Genomic DNA, 23,670 nt, shown 5'->3' with positions numbered 1-23,670 from the left:
CATCACTGCCCAACACATCACTGCCCAACACATCACTGCCCAACACATCACTGCCCAACACGTTTATGTCCAACACATCACTGCCCAACACATCACTGCCCAACACATCACTGCCCAACACATCACTGCCCAACACGTTTATGTCCAGCACATCACTCCAGAATTCTCAGTTGTTGTTTTTTTTTAAGAAATGAGATCTAATGCACATGGAGATTATGTCAGGAAGATGCTTCCAGTGTGAATTAGTTTGTGGACACTTTATAATTCTCCCACACGCCTGACCTACATGATAATCACTGCACTGCTCCAGGGTTTGTGTCAATAAAATAAAGCGGTCATAAACCTTGAGTGGAAGATCGGAGAGGAACGTGAAGTGTTACTCATATCAAGTTGAGTCAAGCTGAGTAAACAAACAGTAACCGTGAGAAGCTGAGGAACACACACACACACACACACACACACACACACACACACACACACACACACACACACACACACACACACACACACCATGTACAGACGTGGTTTATATTATGTGTATCTCGTATGTGTTGTGGAGGCTTCAATTTTATGCAATTGTTTTAAATATAAATACAAGCTAGGAGAACAAAACAGAAATCCTGATGAAACACCACAAATTAAACACAATAAAGTCCTTAATGTGTCTGTGGTCACATGCTTCATATTAACACCACTGTGAAGTGAGACATGACAAAGATGTTAATGTAAAAAGAATTAAAGAGGATCAGAAACATGTGACATTATTGGATAATAATGAAATAATAGAGAGAGACACAGAGACAAAGAGACACAGACACAGGGGGAGAGAGAGAGAGAGACTCAGACACAGACACAGAGAGAGACACAGACACAGAGATAGGCACAGACACAGGGAGAGGGAGAGAGAGAGAGAGAGAGAGAGAGAGAGAGAGAGAGAGAGAGAGAGAGAGAGAGAGAGTGAGAGAGAGAGAGAGAGAGAGAGAGAGAGAGAGAGAGAGAGAGACTCAGACACAGACACAGGGAGAGACTCAGACACAGACACAGAGAGAGACACAGACACAGACACAGAGAGAGACACAGACACAGGGAGAGGGAGAGAGTGAGAGAGAGAGTGAGAGAGAGAGAGAGAGAGAGAGAGAGAGAGAGAGAGAGAGAGAGAGAGAGAGACTCAGACACAGAGAGAGACACAGACACAGGGAGAGGGAGAGAGAGACACAGACACAGACACAGGGAGAGGGAGAGAGAGAGAGAGAGAGAGAGAGAGAGAGAGAGAGAGAGAGAGAATATTGACACTTGTTAGATTGTTATTCATTTATTTCTAAAAAGTAAAAGCTTGAAAATAAACAAGATGTGGAACACGACCACTGCAGTTTGAAAAAAGGGACTCAACTTTTAGAAATTGGAAAATAATCTCATTTTATAATAATCCCATAATTATTTGTTGTCGTTGTTGTTGTTGATGGTGGTGGTGGTGTTGGTGTTGGTGGTGGATGGAGACATGGTGTGTTCTTTTTATATTTTTATGCTTCAGTGGTTAAGCCGTGATGGAGGAGAAATAAAGTCTTTCTATAAACTCATTGATATGAACGACATTTTCACCGACACAAAGCAAGCCGAGTTTTCGGTTGGTTAAGGAGGAGGACACTGGAATAAACCCATGCTGAGATAAACCCTGTCTTCTGTCCCAGCTTTACAGAGAAAAGTGTTAACTCTGTACCCCACCCAGACATAAAGGGGCTCCAGCACACACCACACCTACGTCCACCTCCTACACCAAGCAGGGACATGGGGGATGATGCAACTCCTAAACACTCACTTAAGCTAGAGAAGGTCACACTGGGACTGTTTCATGTAGATAAAGTATCCTTCAGAAGAACACTTACTTATCTGCATGTCAATTTAACACACACACACACACACACACACACACACACACACACACACACACACACACACACACACACACACACACACACACACACACAGACACACACACACACACACACACACACAAGCAGTCATTCACAGAAACCAACACAAAACCTTTTTAGAATAAAAGATCTTCATCTACATTTTATTTATTTTATTTATTTTTGTCAGCTCTGGGTGTTTAATCAGGGTCTCAAATAAAATGTATTATAAACTCAAATAAACTTTTTACTGATACGGTCTCAGATACAGGGGTGTTTTCATGGGTGTGTACACGGTTGAAGGTCTGTACCGGTTTTTTGACCATTTTATCTTTAGTTGTCTCCTATTACAAGCAACTGTTTTCTCCAAAATGCCTTCCACACATATTTATGTATTTAAAAACAAAGCAATAAAATAACATTTAAAAATATAATATTTTTAGCATATATTTTTTCCATCAATTCCATCAACATGAACAGCATTTTTAAAAATATCTCCATCCACATCACTGCACACGTGACTGTGCAAGATAACAAAAGACATCCTACTGCTATCTTCATGGCTTAAGTTTGTGTCAATCAATCAATCAATTAGTCAATCAAACAATCAATCAATCAATCAGCTCTAACTCAGTGGATAAGAAACGAGGCTACTGATAAGGAGGTTATGAGTTCAGATCCTGCTGCTTAACTGTATCCTAGTTTAGTTTTTGATTGCTTTTGATAAAAAAGCATCAACCAATAATGTAACTGTGTTGCTTAAAAAATATCTTCTGTCAGAAAAAAAAATGCTTTCATACAAAATAGTAAAAAGTTATTAACGTTACTCCCATTTAATTTATTTCTCTCATCTGTCATTATATAAAAACACCCATAAAAAATTAGAACAACGTCTGTAGGTTTTTATAATAATAATCATAATAATAATAATAATAATAATAATAATAATAATAATAATAACCGTTATTTTCTATAGCACCTTTAAAAGTACATCTCAAAGCGTTTTACAAAAGCAAATAAAGCAACAAAAATACACCACATAATATAAAGATTAAAATTAAAGCAACAAAAATAGACTATAAAATAAGCACAATGTAAAATTACAATTAGTCAATTAAAAGCTACCCTAAAAAAAATGAGTTTTAAGCCGAGTTTTAAAAATGCCAAGAGAACGGACTGCAATGCAAGAAATTTTTTTTTACAAATGTCATCTAAGTGACAGAAAATATCTTGAATATATATCTTTTCAAATGTATTTACTAGTAAAAAAAAACAAACATAAAGTTGTTATAATAATAATTTTTATTATTATTTTACACATTATTTGTTATTTTAAGCTTTAAAATGCTCTTATTCTATTGGCAGATTAGTCTATACAAATGATCTGTAGATAGAACAAGCTTATTTCAATTTTATACAATTATTTTTTTATTTTCCTCGTGCAAGAACATGTGATGTATGATGTGCACGTTTACGTGTAACGTTTTATAACCTCAGACCTTACAGGTGTCACTGTAAAATCTGTCTGTCTGGTTTCACATCAATAACTGGTTTGGCTCAGCTTCAAAATCAGACACCAGAAGCCTACAGAGAACGGTTCGGACTCCTGAAAGGATCATTGGTGCTCCCCATACCCACCCTTCAACAACTGTATATATCCAGACTGACTAAAAGGGCTCAGAAAATCACTCTGGATCCCTCACATCCAAGTCATCCACTTTTTAAACGTCTACCGTCTGGCCGGTGCTACAGAGCCCCAAACACCAGCACAACCAGACCCAAGAACAGTTTCTTCCCCCAGACAATCAACCTCATGAACAGTTAAAGGTTTCCACCATTACGTAATAACAACATGCAATAAATAACCTCACATTTAATTGTTACACGTCTCCATCCTAGTTCATCCCTGCATCTCATTCTGTTCTGTTCTAACGACTGAACATACAACTTGTTTATTTTTCTATTTATTTTTTATTTTATTTAATTAATTTTATTTGCATTTACATATGTGCGTTCTTTTTATTCTCGATATATTTTTATTGTCTGTGTTGTCTCTGTGTGCTGGAAGCTTAGGACACTAAAACTAATTCATTTTTCTACGTTCATACTTGGCGATAAATCGCTTTCTGATTCGGACATTTTTAGCAGACAGAACTTCCGGTGTACAGAACTTCTCGGATCCCTAGGACCCTTTTATTGGCAGCGGTCATTTTCGCCTGATTTAAAATCACTTCAGCGCTTACGTCAGGATATTAATAACATTATTTTTATTAAATTAAAAATATGTTTGAGGTCTTTTCGAGTGTGTGATTGAACTAGATGTGATTTAAAGAGTTTAAAAACAAAATAAAATAAATGAAGAAAAAATGTAGAAACAAACAACCAGGAAAAAAAAACATTTCGTTTTTTTTGGACTTTAGTTTATTAGTCGTTAAATTTATACTTGTACACAAAACGAGTAAAAAAAAACTTACTTATCGTTGTAGTTACTACAGGCAACTGTTTAAAAATTAATATTTCGCCTAAAACACTATTTTCTATGTGGCACGTTGATGACGACCTCTATGGGGTCCTTCGCTTCGGATTTAATGCGGCACTGAGCGTTAATCGAGCACCGAGTAGTCGATCAGGATCTTGAGGTGAGGTTGATGTTATATGTTATATAAATGTTTTATATATATATATATATATGTGTGTGTGTGTTATATAAGTACGTTATATAAATATATAAACACGTTATATGTCTTCATACGTTGTCTGATTTACAGAACGTTAGAGTTTTCCTACGCAGCGCCATCATGGTGTTACAGAGGCTCGTGCACGCGTTAATAAACCACGCGCAGCTCGTGGACAAGTTGGCGGAGTCACGTGTCATCCGTCGCGCGGCGCAGCTCACCGCGTTCGCCATGACGCGCGCGCACATCGCCGGTAAGGACGCGGCGTGTCGGTTACGCGCAGGCGCACTGAGTCAGAAAGGCATCAAACTCCGAGACACCTTCATCAGGGAGGTGAAGGACGGCATGAGAGACGCGTCACGACACGTCAGAGACAAGAAGTGATCGGTGTCGGGGTCTAAAACTAAAGCTGCAGGAAGTGTGTGTGTGTGTGTGTGTGTGTGTGTGTGTGTGTGTGTGTGTGTGTGTGTGTGTGTGTGTGTGTGTGTGTGCATCTTTCACCTGGGACTTAAAAGCTGCTTCAAATAAATAAATATATTAAAAAAAAAAAATCAGCCCTGGAATTCTGGCAGATTTCTTTTTCTCCTTCAGTCTTTCATCAATGACCTTCACACCCAGATGTGCGATCCAGATGTACTCTCTCTCTGTGTCTCTCTCTCTCACGGTCTGTCTGTGTGTGTGTGTCTCTGTGTCTATGTCTCTCTCTTCACACTCTGTCTCTCTCTTCTTTTTCCACGTTGGAGCATCAGTGAGATCAGGACATTGGAGGTTCATTGGGGTCGAGTTTGGGTCTTAATCCTTATTTGCATTCCAACTCTCTACAGTATCTTACACACACTTTCTGCACTCACACTTCCTTTGCCACAGCTTGTGATTTTAGATTTAATTCCTATGACATAAATCCATCATTAAGCACTCGGGCTGCTCCATAAAACATTACTACGGTCCACATCCATGACGAGTGCTGTGACCGTACGTTCGGCCTTCTTTGGCCCGTTTTAGCTTGGAGCTCATTTTTAATCCGACCCTTTTGGGAAAAGAAAGGAGACAAAATCTCTCCGTCTAATGTTTTTTCTTGGTTTATTTTGACACTTCACACTCCAGGTAAAAAGTCGATTGATTTCTTATTGGTTAGAAATTCAGACCCAAACACCTAGATTCCAAAATCATGATTCATGTTAGCGGTGCTGCTTCAATCACAGACACCAAAGCTTATTTTTTCCCCCTTTAAGCCAATGGTTCTCACCGTGGAGTCCTAGAGTCCAGATTTACACTGTTGGAAATCACAACTATCCACATGATGAAGTTTAATATATTTAGACGCTGAATCACCGGTCGACTCGGACCTCACGTGTTCTGTCAGGGGCAGAATCAAGAAGAGAAAACATCACGGGTCAAAACCAATAAAAATCTGTATAATGGTCATCGAATGATGGCACAGGATATGGATTTTTTTGATTAGTGGACCATTTTGTCTTACACCAGCGTTCACACTGATCCGGTCCAGATTCAGTGACTAAATGTGTTATAAAGGAACAAGAAACTTACAGAGACTTTTGAGATAAAATACTGAAAAGCTGCTAATAATATGATATTCCACATAACAGCAAGTCCAAAATCTTCAGCTTTAAATAACACACAAACACCGTTCTGTATGAGAAACTGGTTTATTTGTTGAATTCAACCGCTGCCCCTCCTCGGGTTTGTTCGGATTAATGGAATGAATCAGATCAGTACGGTTATTTACATGGATTTATTTTTCAGTCCCAAAGTGTCCCTATAAAGCAGAGGTGGTGAGGTGGCAGACCGAGCGGTCTTGGTATACAAAACAACCCCAGGGGTGAGAAGAGCAGGCAGAGAGCGCCCTCCCCGGACGACTTCGGAAAAGCAGGAGTTTTGGTCCTGTACGTTTCCGACTCCGAGAGTCCGAGACGGACAGAAAAACGCGTGGGAACGGCGCAGACCCGGAACCTTCCGCACGACACAGAGGTTAACAGAGCACGCAGGAACGACAGAGCTCAGTCGGAGATAAAGACTGTGTGAGAGCGTGGGCTCTTCACAGTGACACGCCTCACTTCATGTCGGTTAGTACGCTGCGTCAGTGGAAGAAAAATAAAGGTGGCCAACGAAGAAGGAGGGAAAAATATATATCCGCATTATAAGCCTTTGAAAAATTCCTCGTTCCTCTTTTCATGTCTTACGATGTAAAGAAAATAACTCCTGCAGTACTAGTGCTTAAGTAAAGTTTACTATAGACTTTTATTATAACAAAATAGGCAGTTCATGGAGGGTTAAATATCTGTTAAGATTTCATTGTACAATAAATTTTCTTTCAGCTACACGTTGGCATTTTAAGCCACAGATGTACACGGACATCTCGTAAAATGGCAGTTCCTTACAAATGGCAGACTTCCCTATGTGGAAAAAAAAAAAAAAAATCTAAAGTAAAAGTGATGTTCTGTATGTAAGACACTTTGGGGAAAAATGTGTCCCGAAAAAACAACCCCAAAAAAAAAATGGGTTAATGACTGCACCTGACTCGATCCTGTACAAATGCATTGTGGTCCAAAACAAAAACAAAACAAAACAAAAAAACCTCTTGAATAATATAGACAATTAACAGAAAGTTTAAAGAAAAAAAAAGTAATGATAAACCATAAACATGAAAGTATGGCGGAAAGAACAAACGAGAAAACTGAAGGTCAGAGAAGACACGCTCTTAAAGCTATAACGTGCAAAGTTTTGCTTTAGTAATATATTTTTTCTGCTATTTTATGATTCTGATGCCTGAGATTGGACGTCTGTATCAACATCATACACGATGAGGAAAAAAAAAAAGGAAAAGAAAGGATCCAGCTCAGTCCATGTATCTCTTCTTCTGTAAAAAGTATCCTCCCTTAAACATTAAGGAACTGTACCGTTTCCAAAGTCCTGCGAATGGATGTTAGGCTCGGAGCGAGTGCGTCTCCTCTCTCTGTGTAAAACCGGAAGCAGTGGTGACGGGAGAGGAGACGACCCGCGCATCCAGCCCTGTGGGACACCTCCCGAAGTGTCGCTGTGAACCGAGAACGGGGCCAGACTGAATCAGGAATCAGCAAATAAATTGTTGAGGGGGGAAAAAAAAATACGGAGAAAAGTAGAATAATAAATAAAACAGAAAAGAAGGGAGAATGGACTTCACGTCGCAGCACTTCATAGTTTCTCCTTGGATAGTACCCATATGTATGGTCCAGACTGCTCCTCGATGATCTGCTTGACTTGATCGTAGATCTCTTCCAATGTGTCTCCCTGGACAATGGCTGAAACACACACACACACACACACACTTCATTTCATTCACATTTAATTCATCCACGTTAGTATGTTGCTCGTCTCGATAATAACATCTTTAAAAAAAAATTAATTAGAAAAAAAAAACAAGTATCAATGTACAGCAGCAAACAACTGGATATAACGACACCATTTCCAGCTGTTTCAGTGTTGTACCGTGATATTTAGTGCTCTGGTTTGAGTTTAAGTGAGATGTGGCACCTCGTTCGGTGTCTGAACCACAGTGAGGTCACTGACCTGTGAAGTGCTCGGTGAACTCCTGCTCCAGCTTCATGGCTCTGTCGTAGGTTTTTTTGCCCTGCTCGTCGGTCAGCCTCCTGTTCATCTCCCTGACGTGCGCGCACACACACACACACACACACACACAAAAACACACACGCGATGAAACAATCTTGAAACCATGACCTGTTATATGCTATACATTTTTATGTACCACATGTTCACACTGCACCTCATAGGACCCTGTACATCATTTACATTACACACACTTTGTAATCTAACGTAATGGTGACGTATACAGGGAAATGTAGGTTTTAATTAGGTTTCTGTGTGTGTGTGTGTGTGTGAGAGAGAGATCCAAGTTACACACATGATGTTCTCCACTGATTTCGGTTTGATGAAGATGGCGATGGGGAAGAGCTGAGCAACTTGCAGTCTCTTGATGGCGTTTCCCGATACGTCGAGGATGCAGTGTTTACCCTGACAAGAGGAATCAAGAGTCAGAAGGTTTAAACCCAACGATGTTAAACACGTAGTTCTTCGTCTCTCTAATCATTTCCTATAGCCATCTTTTGAGTGTTTCAGCGACACGGTAAAGTTCTGACCATGTTTACAGATTACAGTCCCACGTTACGCCCCTCCCCCACCGTCTGTCCGATCAGGCGTCGCTAAAAACCTTACTGTTGCTATAGTAACAGCCGATCGACGGGTACTTACAGGTAGACAACTGACACGGATAGATTTAAAAGAAACGACGCTGTAGATACAGTGATGTTTTATATAATGATGTTTGGGAAAACCTATATGATCCTTTGTGCTTTATTTTATATCTTCGGGCTTTATACCGCTCGTAAAAGTAAAGTCGTCGTACATTTTCTGCCACTTCGCGTACAGACTGCACGCTGGTGCCGTAGAGGTGGTTGTTGTACTGGCCCGCCTCGATGAACTTATGCTCCTGGATGTCTCGCTCCATCTGCTCTCGAGACACCATGAAGTGGTAATCACGGCCGTCCATCTCGTAGTCCCGCTTCGGCCGCGTCGTATCTGAGACGAGGGAAGAGTAACACGGTTTAAATCGCAGCACATCCAGTTACAGAGAGTGACGGCACTCGTCCTGTTGCCTTTGACTTGTGAATTTATACACGAAGCCTGGAGATACTCACGAGGAACGCAGGAGCCAAATTTGTCAGGGAACTCGGAGATCAGATCATCATTAACTCTGTCCTTCATCGGCCCCAGGATGATGACTGGACGAGTGTAGTTCACTGTAGGGAAGGAAATTGATACATAACTCATACTTACTCAAGTATAAATTCGATACGCAGCATTTCTACAGCTATAAACGATCATCAGAGCAGCCTTGTGAGGATGTGAATAACTGTGCATTGCACATTCCTTCATTTTCTCACCTTCTTGCTGACACACAGGCTCGTAGGACAGGACGTATTCCTCCTGGCCACCTGAGAGTAAACGACACGGTGGTTAGAAAGAGCAGCGTCGCTCCTGGTCTTATGTTGTGTGTTGTAGTGTTTATTAGAGTGTTTATGATTATTAGGCACAGTGTTAAGTTCATTTCAGATACGATTAAACATGCTCCTCTGGTTACTTCCCATCGCCTCTAAATCTCCAGCACGGAGATTCTGAACGTCTCTATGACTGCGTTAACCATGACAACAGATAGATCGTCAGCGGACGTCCCGTACCGCGCGGGGTAAAAACCGTCCCTACAATCAAAGCTTTCAGCCACATGCAGAACAGCCATGTGATGAATAAAATAAGGATTTCTTTAATCGATCATGTGCATTTTATTGACAACTGTATCGTACTCCATTAAGAATAATATTTCCCGCTCATGTTCGGTCATCTTTATCTCTGACCCTCTAACTCTGACAAACGGGACACGACTGAAGATTTCAGATTTCGAGGTCTCGTGCTTCACCTTTGTCGAATTTCAAGCACTAGAATGAAGGGGTTTTGTAAAAAAAAAAGAGCAGAGTGACGTCTGCTTGCTGTGTCTGAGAGAGAGAGAGAGACCGATAGAGAGAGACAGAGACAGAGAGCGAGAGAGACAGATAGAGCGAGAGAGAGGGGAAGAGAGAGAGCGAGAGAGAGAGGAAGAGAGAGAGTGAGAGAGAGGGGAAGAGAGAGAGTGAGAGAGAGGGGAACAAAAAACATGGAAGCTCTGTTGCTATGGAGACCAGCCTGGGGCATTCGTTCAGCCTCCCTCACTGCAGTGCCCTTCCCAAAGAGGGGATATTAGACGACATTATTTACTCTGAATCAGACGACTATAGCTGCACAAGGACGAGTGGATTTTTCACGTCTACGTACCAACGTGATGCTGGATACCTTATAAACTGAATATTACTGGAAGTAAAGCCTGTGTGTGTGTGTGTGTGTGTGTGTGTGTGTGTGTGTGTGTGTGTGTGTGTGTGTGTGTGTGTGTGTGTGTGTGAGAGAAAACATGAGGTATTAAAAGTAAAGCCAGACATGCAGGCGAGAACGGCGAGTGACATGGAAGGGAGAAAAATACAAGGAAAACTTACGGTAACTACTTTCACTATCACTGGCATTAGAGGTCACATGCTCTGAAATCACAACACGGGGGGAACAGATGGTGAAACCCCCAAAACACACAGACAAGTAAACACTGAGTCAGAGGGAGGGAAATCCCTGGCATTTATTTTACAGACAAAGCAGAAAACTTTGAAGAATCCCACATATAAACCCAGCACAAAGTAAACACACTTCTACACCAGCAGGGCAAAAGTCCAGGCAGAAAGTCACAGCATTTCCCCAGGTGCATTAACACACCTAAAATCAAGCCTTTAGCTACAGTGACGTCATTCTGAAGCTGTATTAGAGCAAGGAAACGCTAAACTGTCCCATGATGTGAATTATGAAGTGTCTAAACAGCTCGATATCACACAGAGATACGATTTTGCTTTCTTAGTCACGCTTTAAAATTCAAAACAAGTCATTTTTAACCCTTTCTTTTTCCAGTGTGAAATGTATAACACATAAATACATGGCACATACATAAAAATGCAAATAACATATAAATGCATATTGATTTATATTACGTTGTTTAAAACGTAATACAAATCATGTACGTTATAAAAACAAAACTTCGGTGAGATCTAATCTATAAACTGATTCAAAGTAATTGCATTTAAAAAAAAAAAAAAAGTAAAAAATTAAACCTGATCGCCGAGATGAAGTTTTTCCGTTATTCGATGACTTTGAATGCACGTAAACATGATGTGTGTTTGCGAAAAGATCTGTTTATATTTTATACACTTTAAACACCGAGTGTTTGTGTTCGTGTGTGATTCCGAGAACAAAAACGGTCGTTTAAAGTAAACTCGCGTAATCGTATCTTTAAACAGAAAACAGTGAACTACGTGGAACGAGACTGTGGTAATGAGCTTCGAGAGCGACTGGGACAGAAGGAGGTGATGGACAGGAAGGAGGAAGAGGAAGAGGAAGAACGTGTGCGTCTGGAACATCTTGCACTTACTCTGGCCTTTGGATAGTGTGTCACCTGGATTGTCCTGTTGGTCGGTTAACGAAAGAGAGAGAGAGAGAGAGAGAGAGAGACCAAAACAACCACAAGAGCACAATGGGTTACTTGTACACACAGGCTTCTAACCACTGCATACAGCAGCCACTGATGCCACAGAGCATCAGAACTGATGTGTATCGTGGCTGCTGTATCCAGTGGAGTGGCGCCCCCTGCTGGCCCTGTGCCGCGTCTCCCTAACCTGCCTATCCGAACGCTTTTCTGTCGTACTTACGGTCCACATCGCTCGTTTCCTGCTCGCTCGTCTCCTTATTCTTGTAGAAGTGGAACTTTCGGGAAAAGAGGTTCTTTCTACGCTTGTCATTGAGGGACTGCTGAGGACGAAAAGGAGGGAGGGAAGGAGGGAGGGAGGGATGGAGGACAAAAAGGAAAAAAGGAGAGGGGAGAAAAAGGATGTCTGATGTGGAGGAAATAATAACATGATACTTCAGTGCTGACTTTATACTTTATCTCAAAACATCCCGCGTTATTAGTAGTTAAAATCTGACCGGATGATGCAGAAAGTCAGCACCGACGGAAAGTAAACAAAATAAACAAATGAACACACAGATCAACGTGAGTCACACGGCTACGCCGGGAAGATCGGCGCAACCAGAGCGAGAGAACGCAAAGCAGAAAGAAGCGAGAAAATGAGGAAACGGCACCAAATGGTGTAGGAAAAAAAGATGTAAAACAGCAATGAAGAAGAAAAAAGAAAGAAAAGGGTGCGAGTGATCTGACAGGAGAGCGCTGCTTTAACGGCTGCTTTTTATTTTACAAAGAAAGCGACGGTTTAAAGGCCAAAGTCACGTTGTTTTCCGTGGCCTCGTCCCATTGAAGTCACACGCAGGAAGGATGATGCACTAACGGCTTGTTCTTAGAAGTTTTTTTTGACTCTTTGTGAAGAATATTAGTTTTTACTGAGATAAGGTAAGGCGAGTAAATTCTATGGTAAAAGACTCGTCTAGTGAAGTGGTGATACGTTTTAAAACATGGGGTCAAGATAATTAAAATGGAGATTGTCTATAAGATTGTAGTAATTCTGCAGCTGTTATATATAGATGAGACTCCTATTGCTATTGGCCCAGTAGTAACTCTGACACGCGCACACACACGCACACACAGTCACCCGCACACACACGCACAGACACACACAGACATGCATGTACACGTACGCACATACACACACGCAAGCACGCACACACACACAAGCACACACACATATACACTTGTATATGTGACATATGGTAAGAGGGCACAAGGGCTTTGTGGGTCTGTCAGAAGCGTATGTGCTTCTGTTTCTGATTAGCATTGACCTGCTTTCCTTATCGCCAGCAGCACCATGAGAAACACAAAAGAAATCCCCAGCAGGACGGCTTTTCTGCCAAACAAGCACAAGTGAAAGAACGGGGGAGAGAAACATGATGGCAGAAAGGAGACAGGAATCCAGCAAAATTTAAAGTGGGTAAAGCTCTAAAATTCTCCCTTTCTGTTATTTTTACTACAGCGCGTGCACACACACACACACACACGCACATACACACACACACACACACACACACACAGTTCCTAACGTAAGACTGTTTCTAATGTTTTTAAGATCGATCGTTTCCAGGAAGGAAGAAGATACAGAGAGACGGCGTTGTTAATAAAATCTTTCATCCCAAAACAAAGCAAACAATAACAAGCTCATCGACACACACTGAAACAAAAAACATACACAGTACAAACATCCAGAAGGTTCTGCTCCAGCAGTCAGCGGTTTGTTTTTGACAGACAGGGTGGTATAGCACAGGTGAGTGGAGAAGAGATAGAGGGATAGAGTGAGGGGAAGGTGAGTGAGGGATGACAATGACGAGTGGTAATACGTGGTACTGTAATACGAGCAGTCTGACATCGACGGCAAGCGTTTCTGTTCTGTGTTCTGTTCGCTCATGCATGCCCGCTTGGGGGGGTGGGGGGGGTGGTGTGTTAGCTTTAGGGGGAATAACGCTGCTGTTATTGGTGTTATAAAAGTACTTCATCTATCAAGTAGGCCAGCAGGAGGCGCTGTTGAACATGCTGTTAATGCATCGGTCTTTCTCTCTCACACACACACACACACACACACACACACACACACACACACACACATTAGTACATTACAGAACATTATAAAGACAGTAACGTCTTGCATGAGTTAATTCTGAAAATGTTAAAAGCTGTAAAAACATTTTCCTGCTACAGGATTAACAAAGAAGCCATTTTTGGAGATTTCATCATAGGAGCGTTTGGAGTGAATAAGTTCAATTATGGAGCTGAAATTCCTTAATTCAGTAATCTAGCTGAGAATTCAACTGAAATTCTGATCATTTATATCATCATCATCATCCCTGTGTGAATGTGTGTGTGCTGTGTTACACTCACCCCTTTCTCTCGCGACTTAGAGTTGAACTTGACTGTTTTTAATCTCGCTCTCTCCTTCTTCTCCACTCTACGAAGCACATATAAAGGGTCACAGGTCACTAAAACTACAATGAGCTTCTCCAGACTCCCTACAATACAGTTTATAGATGTAAAATATATTTCTGTGGAGGTTTGTGTTGATGATTTGCAAGCTTTCGTATTCCCAGGAAGTAAACTGGTGATGTCTGACTCATACTGTAGCTATTATAAGCCACAGCGTGTGCCTGTGAAGCCTGACCTCCTTTTGCTGGGGATGACTCCCATCTCTTCGACCTCGCCCTTGGCGGTGACCTGTCTCGCCTGCCACCACTCATCGTCGGAGGCGTTCACCACGTGCAGGATGTCACCAAATTTAAAGTTCAGGCCCTGACTGGGGAGGCCAGAGTCCTTGGTTTTATCATAGTCGAACAGCGCCCTAGAGAGAACAACACGACACTGTGAAGCACCGCCGAGTGGTCTGGGATTTACGAATCACAACAAAAACTTTATTATTAACGACAACAACCTATTATAATTTATCACTGAAATGGGTTTCGTTTAAATCTCGTTAAAACGCGTCGCCCGTATAAGGTCTGCTTGGATGGTAACGTGTTCTGTCAGTAAAACCTTAGAGACGAAATACTGTCTAAATAATGTTAGAAAACCTCCGTAAGGCTTCGAGTGGTGCAAAAAGGTTGTTTGCTGAATTGTGCGTATATCGCAAGTTACGATGCAGCCCAATGTTGTGTTTCTTGGCCATCGATGACCGAGTGGGAGGAGCTTACTCTCCCTGTCCTGTCAATCACATTAACGCCAGCCAATCGCAGGCTTCCATGAGCTTGATGATCGTCAACTGTAGCCGTGCTGTAGGGCGTAATTCTGTCCGATTTATTTTAGAGGTAAAAAAGACTTGTATTATAAATATTCCATAAAGTAGCAGTTGGGGTGTGGTTTATAGAGAGGGTGGAGTTTTGAGGATGAGCGACGAGTGCGGGGACTTTAAGTGGGACAATGTGAGATCTTCTCTAGTTTCCTGCATGGCGTACGAGCACATTTACACGTAAATATAAATAATTTAAACAATAATTGCTTTCCTTGATTAATAACTTATAAGTTCTTTGTCAGAGAAGAGCCTTTGTGTCCATGTGTGTGTGTGTGTGTGTGTGTGTGTGTTTTACCTGACGTATAGTGATCTCTTCTGACTGGTCCTCAGAGAACCGGACCCGGAGCTGATACTGCTGTTCATCATCTGTTCCCGCAGGTCATGGATCTTAGCTTCGAAACGGCTGTATTCTGTCACGCACACGCGCACACACACATGCACGCACACACATACACACGCACATATACACACACACACACGCCTGTAAATCATACTGGTATGACTAAACTGTAGTCCCTGTTTACTAAAGCTAAAAAGGAAGGTGTGTTGATGCTGATGGTATTTTTCCACCAGCACAACGTTTGGCACCACATTGGCAACTGGTCCAGTGCCAAATTTTTCAGCTATACAGGTTTTCTTAGCTGCTCAGTATTTACACCAATAGGGGCTACGGGTGCTTAGGGGCGGGGCTAAAAGGATTATCTCATATAATGTACAGATATAAATAAAAACAAAGGGAAAAAAAGGTGCTGGTGATAAACTGTATTACTGTGTTCACACTACTGGGTTACTGTGTTGCTATTGATCATGGCTTCCTGTCAGTTATTTCAGTGCAGCTGATAGAAGATGATTATCGCAGGACAGAAGCATCAGGAGGAGCAGGAGGTCAAGAGAAGGTGGGATGAGTTCAGAGCTCTGGGGAAACGAGTGGGGTTTTGGAGAGAGAGGCTTCACGCATGGGCAGCGTCGAGCCTTTAAACGCTCAGGAGGGTGTGGACGCTTCTGTACACCTCTTCATTATAATAACAAGAAGTATGAAAAAGAGAGAGAGAGAGAGAGAGAGAGAGTAAGAGAGAGTGAGAGCAAGAGAGATAGAGAGCGAGAGAGTGAGAGAGATAGAGAGAGAGAAAGAGAGAGCGAGAGAGATAGAGAGAGAAAGAGAGCGAGAGAGCACGAGAGAGAGCAAGAGAGATCGAGAGCGAGTGAGAGAGAGGGAGGGAGAAAGAGAGAGCGAGAGAGATAGAGAGAGAGAGCGAGAGAGATAGAGAGAGAAAGAGAAAGAGAGAGAGAGAGAGCAAGATATATATAGAGAGAGAGAAAGAGAGAGATAGAGAGAGAGAGATAGAGAGAGAAAGAGAGAGAGAGAGCGAGAGAGAAAGAGAGAGCGAGAGAGAAAGGGAGAGAGAAAGGGAGAGAAAGAGAGAGTGAGAGAGAGAAAGGGAGAGAAAGAGAGAGCGATAGAGAGACAGAGGGAGACAAAAGGATCTTTCACACTCCAAACCTGGGACATTATCAGCACATCTTTGTTCATCATTTGATCACCATATGCACATTTCACTTCCAAAAATAAAAACAGGAAGTGATTCCACATTGTACTGGGAATCGTTCTAGATTTACTTCAGCTTGTGTTCGCACTGAACCCCTTACTGTTAGATTTTAATATTAACAGGTGTATGTGTGTAAAATGTACTGTGAGAGAGAGGAACAGAGCGAGTGAGAGACAGGGAAACATTAGTTGCTATGATGTGGATGTGCAGCACTTCTGCTCTAAAAGATGTCTTCTGTAAGATCCAGTCCTCTCTGCTGTATGAACACTACCAATGAATGTTTTTGCTCCACCTCTTCAACATAACCGGATGTGACAATCAGCCTTTGTCAGGACTATATGTGATGTGTGTCTTATATAATCACTCATGAAATAGTGCTGAGCCCCGACACGACCTCTGTAACGGTGATGTTGCCGAGGCGCGCTCGTAAAACAGTTCAAAAAACAAAAACTTCAGGCTGAACTTTATCGTATTCATGAACTCGGTGAACCTATTTTTCTGCCCGACTGCATCATTAAACAATTATAACGGTCGATTTCAATCGACGGCGTCACATTAGACGAGAAGGTTCACCGATCGCTTTCGTTAAATATTTACGCAGTTAAGTGATGAGTGAAAAGCGACACCGGAGGGTCTGTTGGGTCGTGTGAGGTGGAGCCGAGACCAAGCTACCGCGGCACGTCGTCCCAGCCCTGGGGTGTGCTGCTTTGTTTGTGATTTAAATGTAAAATCAGGTGGCGAGCTGCGAGCGAGGAGCGTCTTGCGTCAATGGAAAAGGCGATGAAACAACACGAAAGCCGCTTAAATAATAAAAGGTTACAGGACGTAGAATTACGGCGCGCGGCGTATAGATGCGGTACTTACAGTCTGTAGCTGCGTCCTGATTCTTCAGTCAGTCCTTACAGCTCTTTCGCACATTACGCCTTTCTCTGGAGCTCCCGATGACTACGGCTCTCTAAAAGGCAACTAGACTCCATGTTCGCTAACTCTCTGACAAACTCACGCTCCATCCTGCCTCTGTGCACTCAAGCCCTCCCCTTCCCTTCCCTCCCCTCCCGGTCTGCTCATCCCTCTCTCCGTCCCTTGCTGTTCAAGGCCACACGCTTCACTCACAGTGACGCTGTCCTTAAATAAATGTCAGCCTGGGGGAAAAAAACGATGTGCAAACATTATGCATACATGCAGTAGCTGGAGAGGAGCTTATTCTGTGGTGTGTGAACTCAGCAAGAGACAGGCAGCTCTCATCGGTAACCAATTCGGAGGATAATAACAATAGTAAAAATATTATTACTATTAATAACACGGTAATAAACAAAATTCCGACCCAGACACAGCTGAAACAGATGAAAAGGAGAGCACGCTGAGGTTTATACATGGCACCATGATCTATTCCTACACGTCCTATTCGTCTAACCTCAGAATATTCCATGGTTGTCTTCTTCCAAGCAAATAATTTAAGAGTTCCTTTCATTTTGCTTGATAATATGACGTAACCCTTATTATTTAAAAGCACTTTGCCCTGTAAAATTAAATGAACTTTCCAAGCCTTTGAGGTGGTTTAGGCACGAAGTCTCCAGGATAAAAATAAAACCGACTCTAGTAACCGCCGAGTGATCTCCTGCTGCTCTTGTAGTACTACAGAACTGACAGAAATGTCCCGCGAGACAAATGTAAAACCCGTAATGACTGTAGATCTGAGGAGTGTCTGGTGGGTGTGGCCTAATATTCTAACGAGCACACGTCTCAGCACTCGCAGCGGAACGAAACACGGCGGCCTGTGAGCGAGAGTTATGACCGATGATTTGTAAGAATGTTAGCTGGCTTTACATTAAGTCGCTCAGGTGTTTGGGCGGGACAAACCGTGTCTGCGTTGTGATTGGTCAGGGGAGGGCACGATTCACGACTCCGTCTCCGCCCACTTTATACCTTTCTTTGCATTCCAAGATTAATTGTAATGATCATAAAAGGTAATCGTGATGAAATTAATTAGTGAAAGTGATACTTCACTAGATTTCAGCGCAAAAGAAAAATGGAATTAATTACAAGAATAAAAATGAGATCCAGGTGAACATTGCTGGTCTACACTATGACAGACTTACCCTCTGGTCTGAAGTGGGAGATGATGGTGACGGTCTGTCCGGCGTTTTTGAGAGCAGCCGCTGCCTGTTCGTGTGTAGCACTGCGTAGGTCCACTCCGTTCACCTGCAGCGAGGAAACAGAGGGGTAAGAAAAACAACAGAATAGTCCTAGTGATATGCTAGTCTCGATTTAATTTACCATGTGCTATAAAAATTCTGAAACAACAAGGAAAATGGTGCTGATACTGACGTTATTTACATCGTCGATACTCGTTTTTATCACTTCTTGGTCCTTTGAGCATTTCTGTCAAGTCATTTCAGTGTGGTTATTTGATTTATAAACTGAAGATGGATGATATTTTTATTTAACGAGAGCTCCACCTTTCCCTAATGAGGGGGAAATGACTCCAATTTGGCGACATCAAGCCTACACAAGGGTGTGTTTCACTGTTTGGTTGCAGAGAGAAGGTTAAAATAGATTGTAGGGTGTGTTCTCGCTCTCATAAAAGTGTGTGGGGGAGAGAGAGAGAGAGAGAGAGAGAGAGAGAGAGAGAGAGAGAGAGAGAGTGTGAGTGAGTGAGTGTGAGAGGGAGAAAGACAAAGACAGAGAGTGTGTGAGAGAGTGAGAGAGTTTGAGAGAGAGAGTGTGAGAGAGAGACAGAAAATGTGTGTGAGAGAGAGAAAGAGAGAGAGAGAGAGTGAGAGAGAGATGGAGAGTGTGTGTGTGTGTGTGTGTGTGTGTGTGAGAGAGAGAGAGAGAAAGACAGATAGAGTGAGAGAGAGAGAGTGTGTGTCAGAGAGAGTGTGAGAGTGTGTGTGTGTGAGAGAGTGTGAGAGAGAGAGGGTGTGAGAGAGAGTGTGAGTGTGTGTGAGACAGTGTGAGAGAGAGAGTGTGAGAGTGTGAGAGAGAGTCTCCAGGATAAAAAAGAAAAAGAAAAAAAAACAGATCTTGATATTACAAATCATAAAAATCATAAAGACAGAGAGAGACAGAGAGTGTGTGAGAGAGAGAGAGAGAGAAAGAGAGAGTGAGAGAGAGTGTGTGTGAGAGAGAGATGGAGAGTGTGTGTGTGTGTGTGAGAGAGAGAGAGAGAGAGTGAGTGTGTGAGAAAGAGAGAGAGTGAGAGAGAGAGTGTGTGAGAGAGATAGCGATAGAGAGAGAGAGAGAGATCCACAAAAACAAAAGGCCACATAGCCTTCCACATAGAAGAACACATTCCACATAGCTTCCTGATGTTTCCTGATACAAGACCTCAGTCATAAGCCAATAAAATGGTCCTTAATCAGTTAATCGCCAAGTGCAAACATCAATCACCTAAATGCTAACGAGTTACCGATAAATGATTTGATTATCATACAAACATTTTGAGAGTCACATCTGAAGTTTACTTCTAGAATTGTTCATAGGTCTAAAGCACCAACAAAACACATGGACTTGGGCTCAGTTTAACAGCCCATAGCACTTCCAACTTATTCACATGATTTCAAGATATCATTAAAATGTTTTTTTTAAATCACCATTGAGTAGATAATCTGAGTGACAAACCGAGATGAGACGATCTCCTTTCCTCAGCTCTCCGCCCAGATCAGCAGGACCGCCTGCTAGAATGAAGGAGATGAAAATTCCCTCTCCATCCTCTCCACCTACGATGTTAAAACCCAGACCTGTGGCTCCACGGTGCAGCACCACTTTTCTTGGCTCTCTGTCATGAAACACACACACACACACACACACATTTTACTAATTTAAAACAACAATACAGAAGCTAATAATATTCATTCTGCTCATGCACTTTATCATACATCAGACACCAGAACACGTGCTTTTCTGTTAAACTGCCATTAGAGGGCGCTGCTGCACTACAACTATTTTCTATAGTATTCTATCCAAAAAGCACTGAGCTGAAGCGAAGCAGCTCCAAGCAGCAAAGTATTACAACTTAAATTCCTGTTAAACCTGAAGGTCGATTAAATAAATAAATAAATAAATAAATAAATAAATAAATAAATAATCAAGACAGTATTTTTAAAGACGGAGTAAAGTGTCGCACAGTAAAATCTATTAAATTCCCAAAAACTTGGAAATAAACAAAATACAAAAGAAATCAGACAGGAAAAAAAAAAGAAAAAGAAAAAAACAGAGATCTTGATATTACAAATCATAAAAATCATAAAACTGGATTGAAATGTTTCTAGTAAAATGTTTCTAGTAAAAAAAAAATGCTACTAATATTATAAATGTATTCATAAAATTATTTATTCTATTAGACGTTTCTACTTAAACATTTAATGGAAATAAAAGTATTCAGATATTACTTTATCTCTAGCCTGTGAATCTCATCACTACACACCTACCTTTCCTATCTAACAGAAGTCATTAATAATTAACATTACTTAATAATTCATAGGAGTTCCTGAATAATCAGCTTTTTGATGAAGAGCTGAATATTAAACAGACAATGTGAGCGATTAAAGCGCATGAAAAAAGGAGAGGAAGTGAACTGACTGGTCATTTTTATCAGCTACTTGTTACTGTGATTAACCAAAGAAACGGCCAGTAATACAGTGGTAACTATAATTCATCCGTGTCATGATCATCACGTTTTTTCCCTAGAATTCAATAACTCTTAAACAAATTACTACACCACATTAGACTAATCTTGTTTACGCTCTCACTGACAAGATAGAGATGAGGACCGATGACATGTTAGCATACATGTTTATTAAAAATGAAAGCACATGATCCGGAGCCGATACAGATTTAAAAGGTAAGCGATATCTGGGTTAGGGATGAGAATGATGTTGGTCTAAACGTCAACCTGCTCTTATAAAGATATGCGGTTTTAGGGGTCGAGAGAGAAAGATGATGGTTTGTTGTATAAAATGAGACATTAACCCTGACCACTGAGAGTGAACTGTATGTGTGGGTGAGGTGATGGAAATATCAGTCAGGACACTGACGTGCAAAGACATTATACACAATATGGAACAAGTGAATATTTTTTCATAGAAAAGAGATTTAAATATAGATTTTTAAATTGGAAACAAAATTTGAAAAAAAAATAACACTAACAAGAATTTTTTTTTACAATTTTAATACCTTAAAATTATATGTAGTTCACCAAAGTCTTGAGATTTCTTGAGATTGAGAACCGAGAGAGTGTGTGTGTGTGTGTATGTGTGTGTGTGTGTGTGTGTGTGTGTGAGTGAGAGAGAGAGAGAGAGAGAGAGAGAAAGAAAGAGAGACAGAAAGAGAGACACAGAGAGAGAGACAGAGAGAGAGAGACACACACACACACAGAGAGAGAGAGAGAGAGAGAGAGAGAGAGACAGACAGAGAGGGAGAGAGACAGAAAGAGAGAGACAGAGAAAGGGAGAGAGAGAGAGAGAGAGAAGGAGACAGAGAGAGAGAGAGAAGGAGACAGAGAGAGAGAGAGAGAGAGTGAGAGAGAGAGAGAGAGAGAGAGAGAAGGAGACAGAGAAAGAGTCTCTGTAACTCAAGGAAGGGGATCTGGCAACCGGATCCGCCCTGCTGACGGTGTGCTCAGTAAGAATAGCATCAATTACGCAAATCTATAAACGTGATACTCTTCACTTACAATGTGGAAAAACTACAGTTATAATGTTTAGATCTTTTAAAATTTCTTCTAAATTCCCCAAGTATGTTTATTCTGAGTCATGCTCATTAACTTCAGCTTTATATTATAGACATTAAAATATATGTATATATAATGATAATAAAACATAATAAAACACACACACAGACACACACCTACTTCTACACTGCCTGTATACAATCTCATCTACTGTATTGGAGTGCTGTGTGTGCTTAGCAACATTTCATATGAGGATTGACAAAGAGCTGTCAGTGCAGCGAGTGAACACACATCCCTCCATTCCGCACTTATCCCAAGGACTCGTGAAGGAAGACTAAATTGATGGCGGAATGTGTGTCATTTTCTGAGTGACAACTGCTCAATTATATTATCACACAGCAGCAAGAGCCACTCGGTCTGAAAGCACGGCTAAACCGTGGTGACCTTGAGCTCCAGAAATAAAGAGGGAGAGGAAGATGAGAGGTGAGAGAGAGAGAGAGAGAGAGAGAGAGAGAGAGAGAGAGAGAGAGAGAGAGAGAGAGAGAGAGGGAGTGAGGGGAAAAATAGAGTGTCAGATACGGATGTTTCTCACACACACACACACACGCCACAATCCATGGGCACCAATAAATCTTTCATCTCATCATCTCTTTGTGCAGCAGGAAAAGATGTGAAAAATGCAAAGCAGAGGGAAAGACGTGAGAGAGAAAGATAAGACACGCAGCTAATAACCTGAAACAAAATAAAATAAAATAAACTGCAACTGTTTTTTTCAAACTCAAAATTTCAAAACCCTGACACAATTTTCCACCTCGATGACTAGCGGAAGAGGCGGAGCTTCCTGAAATGATTGACAGGCAAGCAGAGACGCCATCCTTTTCTTATTGGTTTGATGTTAGTTTCAGCTCCAAACAGATTTATTTGATAGCTGACAGATAACTGAGGCCATGTTTATAAAAGCAAAGTGTGTTTTAAAACACAAAGCTGGAGATGAATGCTACCTCAATGCGTCGTCATCCCCGACAGGGCTCTTGGGTGTAGGGGAGAAACGTCCAGAGGAGGGCGGGGGGAGCGACTGGTTCAGGTAGTTGGGGGTGTTAATGTGGTTCTCCATGTGTTGGAAATAAGCTGCGGGGGAAAAGAAACGGAAAATAAAATGGTTATATTGCAAACAATTTTTTCCTCCATCTCCCTATAGCCAATTCTTCTATCCTTCTAAACAAATCTATCCGTCCTTCCAACTACCCAAATCCAGACCTCCATCCAAGCCACCCAAATCCAACCATCTACACTTCTATCTACCCAATTGCATCCTTCGATCTTCCGAAATACAACCATCTATGTATCTGTCCATCCAATCCTTCCAACCTTCTAAACAAATCCAGCCATCCCTCCATCTACCCAAATCCAACCATCATTCAACCATCTAACCTTCCATCCATCCAT

General features: G+C 41.6%; 2 protein-coding genes across 23 annotated transcripts in view; one reads left to right on the top strand and one right to left on the bottom strand.

The window, feature by feature from the left end:
• Positions 1-4,389: 4,389 nt before the first annotated feature.
• Positions 4,390-6,382, top strand: si:ch211-162e15.3 (NCBP2 antisense 2 (head to head)). The gene is made up of 2 exons (XM_027158169.2): positions 4,390-4,549; positions 4,679-6,382. The coding sequence occupies exon 2, from the start codon at positions 4,709-4,711 to the stop codon at positions 4,967-4,969; it is 261 nt and encodes an 86-aa protein (XP_027013970.1). The 5' UTR covers positions 4,390-4,549; positions 4,679-4,708; the 3' UTR covers positions 4,970-6,382.
• dlg1b (discs large MAGUK scaffold protein 1b) overlaps positions 6,237-23,670 on the bottom strand; it is a 67,827-nt gene continuing 50,393 nt past the window's right edge. For 13 of the 22 annotated variants that reach the window (XM_027158137.2, XM_027158138.2, XM_027158147.2 and 10 more), the window contains 14 exons: positions 23,226-23,352; positions 20,175-20,331; positions 18,650-18,752; positions 15,299-15,413; positions 14,380-14,556; positions 14,103-14,169; positions 11,932-12,031; positions 10,681-10,722; positions 9,544-9,594; positions 9,298-9,399; positions 9,006-9,178; positions 8,505-8,614; positions 8,153-8,244; positions 6,237-7,884 (listed from right to left, as the gene is read on the bottom strand). In XM_027158137.2, coding sequence (XP_027013938.1) covers positions 7,778-7,884; positions 8,153-8,244; positions 8,505-8,614; positions 9,006-9,178; positions 9,298-9,399; positions 9,544-9,594; positions 10,681-10,722; positions 11,932-12,031; positions 14,103-14,169; positions 14,380-14,556; positions 15,299-15,413; positions 18,650-18,752; positions 20,175-20,331; positions 23,226-23,352 — 1,523 coding nt within the window. In that variant the 3' untranslated portion in view covers positions 6,237-7,777. Of the gene's footprint in view, positions 7,885-8,152; positions 8,245-8,504; positions 8,615-9,005; positions 9,179-9,297; positions 9,400-9,543; positions 9,595-10,680; positions 10,723-11,654; positions 11,689-11,931; positions 12,032-14,102; positions 14,170-14,379; positions 14,557-15,298; positions 15,414-18,649; positions 18,753-20,174; positions 20,332-23,225; positions 23,353-23,670 lie in introns of all 22 variants that reach the window. The other 9 variants (XM_027158139.2, XM_047806317.1, XM_027158151.2 and 6 more) reach the window with 3 other exon arrangements.

Source organism: Tachysurus fulvidraco, chromosome 22, assembly GCF_022655615.1.
Source record: "Tachysurus fulvidraco isolate hzauxx_2018 chromosome 22, HZAU_PFXX_2.0, whole genome shotgun sequence".
Lineage (NCBI taxonomy): Eukaryota > Metazoa > Chordata > Actinopteri > Siluriformes > Bagridae > Tachysurus > Tachysurus fulvidraco.
This window is presented reverse-complemented; position numbering and strand designations above follow the sequence as displayed.

Bases quoted from the DNA above. Each gene is read 5' to 3' on its own strand.
- si:ch211-162e15.3 (XM_027158169.2), top strand. From the start codon at position 4,709: ATGGTGTTACAGAGGCTCGTGCACGCGTTAATAAACCACGCGCAGCTC.